General features: G+C 45.0%; 1 protein-coding gene across 2 annotated transcripts; it reads left to right on the top strand.

The window, feature by feature from the left end:
• The first annotated feature begins 4,834 nt into the window (after positions 1–4,834).
• On the top strand, positions 4,835–9,701 carry Rps7 (ribosomal protein S7). 2 transcript variants are annotated; one of them, NM_031570.2, is made up of 7 exons: positions 4,837–4,862; positions 5,054–5,137; positions 5,224–5,295; positions 6,352–6,495; positions 6,878–6,942; positions 9,148–9,298; positions 9,591–9,701. In NM_031570.2, the coding sequence occupies exons 2-7, from the start codon at positions 5,063–5,065 to the stop codon at positions 9,666–9,668; spliced, it is 585 nt and encodes a 194-aa protein (NP_113758.2). In that variant the 5' UTR covers positions 4,837–4,862; positions 5,054–5,062; the 3' UTR covers positions 9,669–9,701. The 2 variants fall into 2 exon arrangements, with proteins under 2 accessions (XP_063117646.1, NP_113758.2); XM_063261576.1 differs by having other exon boundaries at positions 4,835–5,137.
• Positions 9,702–12,021: the final 2,320 nt, after the last annotated feature.

Here is a 12,021-nt window from a genome sequence, read left to right as displayed (position 1 = left end):
AGCTCCATTCTAGTGCAAATGCAGAGGCAAGGCGGATCTGACCTTACACACACCACACGCGTGAGACACAGACTAACCACTTATTCTGAAAAGTGTGAAGGAAAACGGGGACCATACGCGCACATGGGCACATTAAAAATAATCAGCAGCTGGGTGATAGTGGCCAACACCTTTACTCCCACCATTCAGAGATAGGCAGATCTTTGTGAGTTCAAGACCAACCTGGTCTACACAGTGAGGTCTGGGACAGCCAGGCCTATACAAAGAAGCTGTCTCAAAAAACCAAAACCAACCAACCCTACATATTGTGTGCGTTAAAGGGCAAAAAGGCAGCAGGTTCCCATCTGTCCCCAAGGCTCCAGACTAGCTTGGCCCTCACCGCTGATATGGTTTTCTTGAATTCTTGTCCTCCATGTGTTTGACCCAATTCTCCACAGTCCTCTGATCTTGTACCTCATATCTGTGGCTTCCATTGGGAGTAGAAATAGGGAGTAGAAGCACTGGCTCGCCTTCCTGTGAGATGCAGTCATGATGTATCTGGAGAGAGAGAGCTTAGTGATCAGGATCACTCGATGCTCTCGCAGAGAACCTGGTTCAATTTCCAGCATCCAGATGCTGGCTCACAATGATCTATAGCAGATCTATAGAGAATCCAGTGCTCTCTTCTGTCCATCCTGTCCACCAGGCATGCACATGGTGCCCATGCATACACAAATGCAGGCAACACCGTACAATACATTTAAAACCTTGTTAAAGCTGTATCTCTAAATTTTATCAATATTAGGACAACAAGGGGATACTATCAACAACTACACATGCATAAATTCAATAACTTACATAATGGATTGATTTCCTCAAAAATAAAGAACCATAGCTACCAATTCTTAGACAAAATGAATAGATAATTGGATGATTTTATAGTTTTTATTTTATGTGCATGAATGTTTTGCCTGCATGTGTGTCTGTATACTGTGTGAGTGCCTGGTGCCCAATGAGGCTAGAAAAGGCTGTTAGATCCCTTAGAAATAGAGTAACAGAGGGTTTGTGAACTATACGAGGGCTGGGTATTAAACCCCAGTCCTCTGAAAGAACAGCCAGTGTTCTTAATCACTGAGAAATCTCTCTATTCCTGAAACAGACTTGAAAAGTCAAGTGATCATTTAAAAAAAGACTATTAAAATTGTTGTTTAAAACAAAAACCCAACCCACACACATCTGTAGTCCCTGCACTTGGGAAGTGAAGGCAGAACCAGGGGTTCCAGGTCATTCTCAGCTACATAGTAATTTTGTGGCCACCTTGGGCTATAATGAAATTCTGTCTCAAACAAACAAAAAACAAAATAGAACCTATAATTTTTTTAAAAAAAGATTTTATTTATTTTATATGAGTACACTGTAGCTGTCTTCAGACACACCAGAAGAGGGCATCAGATCCCATGACAGATGGTTGTGAGCCACCATATGATTGCTGGGAATTCAACTCAGGACCTCTGGAAGAGCAGCTAGTGCTCTTAACCACTGAGCCTTCTCCCCAGCCCCTAGAACCTGTCATTTTAAAAACAGTTTAGAAACAAGTCCTCAGGTCTGGCTGATTTCACAGGACAATTCAACCGAATGATTGGATCAGAATTAATGCCATTCTCCAGTGTTTCCCAGAAAACAGAAGACAAGGAACATTGTACAACTCATTTGATGATGCTGGAATTAACCTGATATTGAAGCCAAAACAGAGAGAGAGAGAGAGAGAGAGAGAGAGAGAGAGAGAGAGAGAGAGAGAGGAAGAAGAGGAGGAAGAAGAGGAGGAGGAGGAGAAGGAGGAGAAGGAGGGGGAGAGGAGGGGAGAGGAGAGGAGAGAGGGGGTAGGAGGAGAAGGAGGAGGAGAAGGAAGAGGAGGTGGAAGAGGAAGAGGAAGAGAAGGAAGAGAGTATCAAATAACCAACCAGCAGGGTGTGGTGGTATTTACTTGTAATTCCAGCATTTGAAGTCAGAATTACCACAACTTCAAGGCCAGCCTGGTTCCAAGTCAAAGTGGAGCTCAGTCTCAAAATATGGAAGAGAGGGAGAGAAAGAATATGAATTACAGACCAATATCTTTTACGAGCATGAATATAATCAACCAATATGAAAACAATGTTACTTATGACTGAATTATGTTTTTCTAGAGATGAATAACTGGTTGGATGCTTGTAAATGAATCAATGTTGTCCACCATATTAGCAAGCTACGAAGAAATCCTACACAATAATACTAACTGATCGTTGAAGTGTGTGATATAACCCTGCACTCGTGCATGCCAAAATCTTCCCGGAAATACAGCAACAGGAAAGAATTTCCTTAACTTGATAATGAACATCCATCGATTTGTCTGTCAAGCCCTCTATGTATAAACCTTTTAACCAATTATACCATCTTTAGAGGCCAATTGTTTTCCCCAGAAGTCTCTGTTACAATTCCCACTCAACAGTCTCTACATGAGGGCAAAGGCAAAAGCCAGGCAGAGAGGCGTATAGAGTAAGAGTGGAAACAGGTCACAAGGAGACAAGAGGATGGGTTCAAATACACATTTCTCCTGTCATTTATAACTCTGGGGGGAGGGAAAATTAGTTTTCCCCAGTGAAGTGACACTGGCTGTCTCAGTCACGCCAGGGCAAGCCTCATGTTTAAGAGTATTGACTAATACATCATGGACTCCTCAGTTGGTGTGTGTGCTTTTATTTCCTTATACTATGGTGTGTGTAGAGGGGTTGTTTTCCTGGTTTATTTTTTTGGGGGGGCTTTGTTGTTATATTGGTTTTTTTTTTGAGAAAGAACTTAAAGTTGGGTGGGTAGGGAAGGGGATAGAGGAGTCTGGAAGGAGGTGGAAGAATATAATCAAAATAAATTTAAAGTTAAAAATTGTTTTAAATTACACACACACACACACACACACACACCTTTCCTCATTGAACACACTTCAATTTGACTCTTAAATTTCTCAAACATCTTTCAATGTCCTGACTATCACTATATACACCAGTCTGGCTTCAAAGTCACAGCAATCTACCCACCTCTATTTCCTGAATTCTGGGACCAATGATGATGCTTCTATCCTCTGCCTGTAGCTTTAAAAAAATCAGAAACATTGCAGTTAGGTGGGGGCAGCACATGCCTTTAATGCTGGCACTCAGGAGTCAGAAGCAGGCTGATCTCTATGAGTAAAAGGGTAGCCTGGTCTACAGAGTACAATCCAGGACAGCCAGGGCTACACAGAGAAACCCTGTCTCAAAAGAAAACACAAACAAACAAAGAAAAACAAGGCAAAGTATCTGACTGCTAGTGGAGTAATAACTTCCCCACTAACCTTGACAGATAGTAAAACCCAAAAGGCTAGTATCTCTGCAGATGGAGAATGTGGTGTAAGGACGAAGTACTGGGTCCTAACTGCTCCTTCCTGTCCCAGGGTACTATCATTCCTTTCGATGGCTTTCCTAACTCCCTGAGGTGGATATCTCTCCTCCTTCCACTTTCTCACATTTTTTTTTGTTATGCAAGTCATAACAACTTGTGTATTTCATTTCATGTATTTACATAATGTCCTTACCAATCTGCGTTCTCCATGAGATGTCAAGGATTCACTTGGTTTTAATATACCCGATTCTAGGCTAAAACAGGCTATTCAATTAAATGAGAATTAGTTGTGCTTGTCTTGCCTGTCTAGAGCGGAGACCTCTGGGCACACGAATGTAGGGTGACAGTCAGCAGCAGTAGGCGTTTCTTCAAAAAATACTGCTTTGATGAATTTATTGTTTTGATCCACTACACAGAAATTTTCCAACTTCAGATCTTTCTGGCTTATTGTTCCTGACCTGTCATTCTTTAAATTTTTTTTTCTGATAATGCTCTAAAGGAAATTGTTCCACTGTAGAAAGTGCTCTCCCAGCATTGTCACCGCCCCCCCCCCCCTTTTTTTTAAGTTTTATGAGACAAGGTTTCTCTGTGGAGCTCTGGCTGTCCTGTAGACCAGGATAGCCTCAAACTCAGAGATCTGTCTGCCTCTGCCTCTGCCTCTCAAGTGTTGATATTAAAGCTTCATTCTGTTTTAGTGTTTCTCACTGAAATGGATTCTCACTGACCTGGCTTCCTTGCTCTCCCCACTAATATAGTGTCTTGAAGACAGGGGTTCAGGGATTCTTGGACATCTCTGTTGTACCAAGCAATATATGTAAAAAACAGGAACGAGTGACTATTATTCAACACTACCTTCCCTGATTTGATTCCCTATAGAAAGAACTGAATACAGTCTGATTCCCGCCCCCGCCCCCACCCTCACCCCCGGCCCCTCTTTTGGTTGAGACACGGTTTCTATATGTAGTCCTGTCTGTCCCGGAACTCTCTTTGTAGATCAGACTAGCCTCAAACTCAAGAGATCCGCCTGCATCTGCCTCCCGAGTGCTGGGATTACAGGCGGACGCTAGGCTAGTCTGATTCCTTTTTATTGTGTTAGCAGGAAAAGTAGTTAGCTCCCGATTAATTAAACATTTTAAACGTCCCCTCTTCGCGCTAAGCAAAGCTGCTCTCTTTCAGACCGGTTCTATTTTTTAGGGCCGTCTGCCTGCCACTACTCTACCCAGCTCTACTGCTGTGGAAGCTGAGAATTTGCACAGACGGAGCCAAATGCTCACTACTTCGTGGAACAAACGAAACCGGTACCATCATCCTCCGGAATCATTTCCCAGTACACTCTAGGCGTTCTACCACTTTTCAGAAGAGGCTTCCGGTTTCCACCCATCTACTTCCGCCGTTCCCACCTCTTTTCTTCCGCCACCCGGATATGAGCTGTTCTCGCGAGAGCTGTGTCTCTTTCTAAGCCGGCACTCCGTAAGGTAGGTTCACGGCCCGCAATGTGGCTGTGGTTTTTCGCAGAGTTTGGGCGAAAAGAGTCCTGGGGGGCCTCCGGGGCGGCAGAGCCTGCGTCCCGGGTTGGGATGCAGCGGATTATCCGCCCTGCGCCCGTAGATGGCCCGGGTCTCGCGTCCCGCGCCCCAGGTAACCAGTGGCACCTTCCTCCCCTCAGGACGAAGCCATGTTCAGCTCGAGCGCCAAGATTGTGAAGCCCAATGGCGAGAAGCCGGACGAGTTCGAGTCTGGCATCTCTCAGGTGAGCTTGTGCCCCGCGTCCCCCTGATCTGTTGACCTCCGGGTCTCCTGACCCCGGCGTGGCGCCCACGTTCTCTGTATTCGCAGGCGCTGCTCGAGCTGGAGATGAACTCGGATCTGAAGGCGCAGCTGCGGGAACTCAACATCACCGCGGCAAAGGTGAGCGGGGACCCCGGGGTGCGCTCACTGCCCATGAGTGTGGCTGGCAGCCTGGGTGCAGGCGCGAGGCAGACTTTCATTCCCGGAGCGAGGAGCTTAAAGGCAACAGACATGGGTACTTCCTAGTGCAGGACATTTCTCTAAGTTCGTGCTTCTTTCTGCACTTGATTGCTGGATATATATATACTCTCACTGACTTGAAACAGTAACTTTTTGGAAGTGTCTAGACCCACTAGACTCCAAACTGATAGTCTGTTGAGGGTCAGTGGGTGTTTTCTGAGTTTGGTGTTTGGTAGGCGTTTTGTTTTTGTTTTAATATTTACTTTGTAAGTACTAGTATTTTGCTTCTGTACATGTATGTCTTGTGTGTTCCTGGAACTCGGATTACAAATGGTTGAGTGCTGGGAACTGAACCTGAGTCCTGTGCTCTCCACCACTGAAATGGATTCTCTGCTCAGCCACCTCTGAACCCAGGATTAGTGTTTTTATTGAACTTTTTGGTCAATTTCATAGTGTTGAGCTGTTTTGAATTTGGAGAAGAGCCTTACAGAAGATACCTAGGCTATGGTGTAGAGGGTTAAGCATGCTGGAAGATCTGAGGTTGCACATGGCCGGAATCATGGTCTGTCCCACATCACCAGACAAAATCTCTAACCTATGCTGGCCATGACCTCCGCCCTCCTGCCTCTACCTCACCAGTGCTAGAATGATAGGCATAGATCTCTGCTGGCCTTTTGGTGTCTCTTGTAGAGAGTTAATTGTGGGATTACATTTTACTGACATCTTCAGGTGGGTAATATATATCCTGTAGATTCCACCTTAGAACTCATCAGCATCTCAAAATGCTATGTCTAAACCATAGGAGAATGTGTGAGGGGTGAGTTGTTGGTTGTGGCAGAGCATATTAATCCTAGCCCTTGGAGCAGAGGCAGGTCTACAAGGACTCCGCCTCAGAAGTGGGCGGGTCCTTGATTCAGGCCTATTGGACTGTGAGTGGTGCCATCTGAATGACAAAGATGGAGGTTAAGGATTTATAACAGACATATTTCCTTCTAGGAAATCGAAGTCGGTGGTGGTCGAAAAGCCATCATAATTTTTGTACCAGTTCCTCAGCTGAAATCTTTCCAGAAAATCCAAGTCCGGCTAGTTCGTGAATTGGAGAAAAAGTTCAGTGGGAAACACGTAGTCTTCATTGCTCAGGTATCTGCACAGCTTTCTGTATTCTGAATTCTGGGGGTTTAAGTTCTGTCGGTGACGATGCTGTTAGTGTAAAGCTTGGTGTGGTGTGTTGGGGTGAGAGTGGTGAAGTTCGTTTGCCCTGGCAGTCAGCAGTCTGAGGGGCTGGTAAGTGGCAGTGCTTGAGTTCAGGGTTGGGTTTGGTGCTGTCTGCAGGGTGGAGAGGAGGGCTGGTTGGAAAGAGGAATGCCGTTGAGGCATTTCGGTGTGCTGAGTAGTGGGCTCTAGGGAATGTGACGACATAGGTATTACACTTAAAGTAGTTGGAGATTTCTTGACTTTACATCAGCTCACTGGTTTTGTTTGTTTGTTTTTTTGTTTATTTTTATTATAATTCACTTTAAAGAGGAGGATTCTGCCCAAGCCAACCCGAAAAAGCCGTACGAAAAATAAGCAAAAGCGCCCCAGAAGGTGAGTGTTTTAGTTGCCTTGGCTGTGTTCTCCTCACTGGCTGTTGATTTGTGTAAGGCCATGAGTGAAGCTGCTCGTGATGTGGACTCCATGTGTATTGGGATTCATCCTAGATAATTTCAGTGTGTGTGTGTATACATGGTGTGTCATAGGTGAGTGATACCATACAGGTGAGGTGAGGCTTGGTTTATTCTGTGGTCAAAGGAGAAAGAATCTATCTAGTTCTTTTATTGCTATTTTAGACAGGGTTTCTCTGTGTCCTAGAACTTGCTCTGCAGACCAGGCTGGCCTCGAACTCTTCAGATCAGCTTGCCTCTGTCTCCCGAAACACTGGGATTCAAGGCATCACCTGGCTAACTATTTAGTTCCTAACTGGGGATTGGTTGGGCGTACCTGAGGTGCTGTGGTGCTTTTACTGTGTTACAGCAGAGCATGGGTGGATTTCTTGGTGCTAGAATAACAGGGCTATCTCATTGCTGTTTGCAGGTGCAGACAGTCACTTTACACATCAGTCATTAGACTTGGGCCTCCTGTTGATGTCTGTAATTATATCAGATAGTACTAGATCCTTACAGACCCTCAACAGCCAAAAGTGTGGTTTTCCCTCTAAGTAAAGGCAACCTACTATTGAGACATACAATTCGTATTGTATTGTGAGGTAGTGCTTTTGACACAGGGTCTTGTTGCCCAAGTAAGCCTTGAACTTGCTGGGTAGCCAACATTGCCCTTAAACTCCTGTCATCTTGTCCAAGTAGGGGGGATTACAGGTGCACAGCATCATGCCCTGTGTGTTAACATAATATAGTAAGAATTGGTCTTAATTCTGTCTTGTTTTAAAAACCATTTTAGACTAGCTGGTAATTGGAATAAATTCCGCAGGAAGGGAGAGGGGTAATGGTCATAGCGGAATCCATAGTCTTCGGTGAGCTGTTGGAATGGTTAGGATACCATTCCAAGTGGTTCTTGGAGCCTGATCATAATTGCATATGAAGTAGCACATGCATAGCAGGGCTAAGATTGGCTGCCGTGGCTGCAGTGTTCCCAGTGATTTTAGTGATTTCTGCTCTTGACCCCAGATCCTTGGAAGGGTGTGCTGTAATAATGTCTCCAGACCCCAGTTTTGTTATGCTGGACTTCTGAGCTAACTCTTAGAATTACTTTGATTTGGTTAGTGTCTGTTGGTACACCCTGCTAGTGTGGTGAGAATGTGCTTTGAAGCGAGTGGTAGTGAGGAAGCCATCTGATTACCAGATGATGCTTTCCTTGTGAACATACAGAAAGAGGGTGAAGCAGAACATCTGCTACTTTGTATGTGCTCTTCAGACTGGAAGCCATAACACCAGTCTCCCCAAAGTTTGGAATTGCAGGTGGTTCCTAACTAGGAAAGGTGGCTTTTAGTGGTGTGGAACAGGCATGCATTCTGGAGACTCTAGTTAGGTCATGAGTTAGGTTGTGGATTTAGTGCTTTCCTCAGGCTCTTGGGTGCCATGCAATGACTGCATATAACAACTGGCACCCATGGTGATCTCTTGGTTAAGCCACGACACTTGGTAGGTCAGGTGTGTTAAGTGTCTATGGCTGGGATATTTCCACCTGTGTAGAGTTTGCCTGGCCTTGGGCAGGTTGGGATGCTCTGAGAACCAAGAGTCTATTGGAATTTATACCTAATGCCAGGGCCAGTGTCATAGAGCTGTCTTTGGAGGGGCTTGTTTGATCATGATGCATGCGATTGGTGGCCTCTTGGATTCCAGGGAAAGAGCTTGAGAGGTTTTGATTGGGTGAATTACATGACCAGGTTAAGAAAAAAATACTCCAGCTGTGTATGGGTTTTAAGAGAGCTTACTGCAGATTAGAATAGTGAAGTATGAAAGGATGAACTAACCGCATCCCTAGATTGCCATACTCTAGATGGCTTGTATATGTAGATTGCCAGGGTGTTGCTAAAGATATGGCTTTGGAAATCAGTCATGGCTTGCTTGCCACTCAAAGGATAGTTATCAGTTTAGGAACCAAATGTGTTTTGAGATAAGGACTCCTGGTTGGCCTTGAAGTCCTGTCTCACTTGCTCAAGAGTGTCACAGGAGTGAGCCATCACACTTGGCTCCAGTGTTAATATGATTTCAGGAATCTGGACTTGTTTTCCCTTTTATTCCAAGGGTGCCTTATTCCAGGTAACTTATTTTTGTCTTTTTTTTTTTTTTTCAGCCGCACCCTGACAGCAGTGCACGACGCCATCCTTGAGGATTTGGTCTTCCCAAGTGAAATTGTGGGCAAGAGGATCCGTGTGAAACTGGATGGCAGCCGGCTCATAAAAGTTCATTTAGACAAAGCACAGCAGAACAACGTGGAGCACAAGGTAAGGGCGCAAGGAATGGCACTTATGGTCCATGGTCTCCATCACTCCTCTGCTCCTGTCTGGTTCTGTGTCAGATGATGCATGTTGCTCCCTAGGTCCCCAGGTGGCTTGGCTTGGGTGGTATGAAGCAGCAGGCTGTACATACAAGTCCTACCTCAGTGTTGGGTTTAGGCTTGTGCCCAGGCCAGCTTTGCAGGGTTGGTGGAGAGGAAAACCGCACAGCCAGGGTGCACTAGCTAGCTCTCAGTGCTATTGCATATTCAAAAATTAGTGATAAATTCTTCTTTTGCAGGTCGAAACTTTTTCTGGCGTGTACAAGAAGCTCACAGGCAAGGATGTTAACTTTGAATTCCCAGAGTTTCAGTTGTAAAGAAAATGACTGAATAAAATGTCATTCATAATATTTGGTTGTAGTATCTTTTTCAAAATTCAGGGCTGAGGGTACACAGCAACAGTAGCTTCCTGAATGAGCTGAAATGTTCAAGATGAGAGACGCACCTGAAGCCAGTCATGTTGATAGCTGCATTACGTAATGTCAGAATGGGGGGAGGGGTGTTGGACTTAGTGTGTTAGTAGCAAGCAGGTGACAATGTTAGCTGTTAGAACGTGCAGGGTGAGTGCTGTCCTGCATCCACGCCGCTGTGAAAGTCTGGGGGTGGCACTCACCTTGCAGGATTAATAAGAACTTCACTTTGTCCTCTAACCTCCCTTTCTCCTCTGTTGCAACTGTCCCCGTTTTATGTCCCATGTCTGTCTTTGGAACAGAGTCTCCCTGTAGTGCAGGCTGCCCTAAAGATGGTCTGGTTTTGCCTCCCACAAGTTCAAGTTAGGATTAGTAAGTCAGGTTATATGGAAACAGGTATAGTTCACAGGCCTTGAAGGACAAGGAAGCTCCTAGTACAGGTCACAGTGAAGCTGCAGGTGGAGCAGATGGCTGATCCATTCCCAAGCCCTAAGTTATGTGGCCTTAATTATTAGATTAAGGAACAAGAGGCACCTGTTATGTGGAGCAGCCCTGTTTCTTCAGCTGCCTTCTAAGGCGGCTTTTCAGGCATTTGGTGTGTGGCTTCACTATGCTTCGCTGTCCTTGGTGGATATGTGGGTGAGCAAAGCATCTGTACGGGACTGTTCCCGTGCTTCTTCCCGCTGTCTGCCCTCCTTGCCATGGAGCTGCAACTGGTATTGCTTCCCCTGGTATGAAGCACCACTTCCTTAGCTTACCTTGGTCACAGCCTGCTCATGGGGCTGCAGTACTCTCTGGTGTTACATAGAAGTTCTCAAGCAAAATTGGAGCTGAGGAGATGGTTCAGTGGTCTGGGCTCTCCCAGCTGCTCTTTCAGAGTTGGATTCTATTCCTAGGATCATGGTGGCTCACAACTGTGTTTGATTCCAGTTTCCAGGGATCTGACTAATTTTCTGGCTTTGAGCACCAGACACATAACTGCTCATACATATATGCAGACCAAATATCAATACACATAAAAGCAATTATTAATGGCAATTACCAAGCAGAATGTGCCTGATGAATGTCAGGACTTGTTGCTATTAGTCTAGAAACTGAGGTGAGCAGAAGCTCATCTTAATCTTGGGACAAGGAGCCTGTGCCCTGGAAATTGATCCATTTTAGAAGGTGACAAGGGTTATCTAGGAATTGGCTAAGGGATATTTAAATTGAGAGAGTGTTGAAGTTTTAAACAGTTGTGAGAATATTTGGGTTATTGAGTGGGGATTTTTAGTAAAAGGATGTGATTGTAAAACAATATAAGCCCCACAGGAATATTGAGAATTTTTCTTGAAAGTTCTCAGTTGATGGAAAGTCAAACAGATTTCCAGTTACAGGATCACCAACAGTGGGAAGACCCCACCCCTAGCTTCATCCTTCACACCCCTCACTGTTCCTCTAGCACTAAATAGAACTCAGGCTGGTCTTGACCTCACTGCCTCTGCTTTTTTCAGATGTCCTAGAACTCTTAGAAATCTACATTTGCCAGCCTTTGCCGCAACGTCTACTAGAATTAACGTCTACTAGCCACGATGCTCAGCTCTGCCTTTAAGTACTCCTCTCTATGCTGACCTTGGGTTTGTGACTGCCATCCTTTGCTTTCCTCATATGCTGGGATTACAGTTAGAACAGGCTTCACAGAGCTATACTGTAATAGTCCCAGAATATAAGGTAGAGGCAAGAAGAGCAGTTCTAGGTCGTCCCCAACATAAAAGCTAGAGCCCTCAAAAACAGCTTGGTGTGGTGGCGCACACTGGTATACATGTTGAGACCAACCAGCCCCAAGTGTGGGACCCTATCACAAAAGCAAGAATGCTCTTGGCGGAGGTGATTTGAGATCAGTAGTTGTAGTTACTAGCTTTTTAAACTGCTGGTCATTATTTTGCTGTCAAGTTTTCAGAGTTATCCACATTAACAAGACTAGTATCTTTTAGTCTTGGCACTTAGAGGCAAACATCTTCGTGGGTTCGAGCTAGCCTGATCTACACAATTCCAGAACTGCTAGAGCTACATGATGAGGCCCTGTCTCAACTACAACCAAACCAAAAAAACCCCTAGTATCTTGTCAATAAAGGCCCAGCATTAATAGTTTTATCTATCAACACTTAAATCTGGGTGGTAGTGGTACATGCCTTTAATCCCAGCACTCCAGAGGCAGGTGGATCTTCGAGTTCGTGGCCAGCCTGTCTTGAAAAACAACAAAAACAGATTCCATGTGTTC

This window comes from Rattus norvegicus, chromosome 6 (genome assembly GCF_036323735.1).
Source record: "Rattus norvegicus strain BN/NHsdMcwi chromosome 6, GRCr8, whole genome shotgun sequence".
NCBI lineage: Eukaryota > Metazoa > Chordata > Mammalia > Rodentia > Muridae > Rattus > Rattus norvegicus.
This window is presented reverse-complemented; position numbering and strand designations above follow the sequence as displayed.

Excerpts from the sequence above, each read along its gene's own strand:
- Rps7 (XM_063261576.1), top strand. The coding sequence starts at position 5,063 with ATGTTCAGCTCGAGCGCCAAGATTGTGAAGCCCAATGGCGAGAAGCCG. Across the intron at positions 5,296-6,351 it reads TCAACATCACCGCGGCAAAG|GAAATCGAAGTCGGTGGTGG; the intron begins GTGAGCGGGGAC and ends ATTTCCTTCTAG. Across the intron at positions 6,943-9,147 it reads AAGCAAAAGCGCCCCAGAAG|CCGCACCCTGACAGCAGTGC; the intron begins GTGAGTGTTTTA and ends TTTTTTTTTCAG.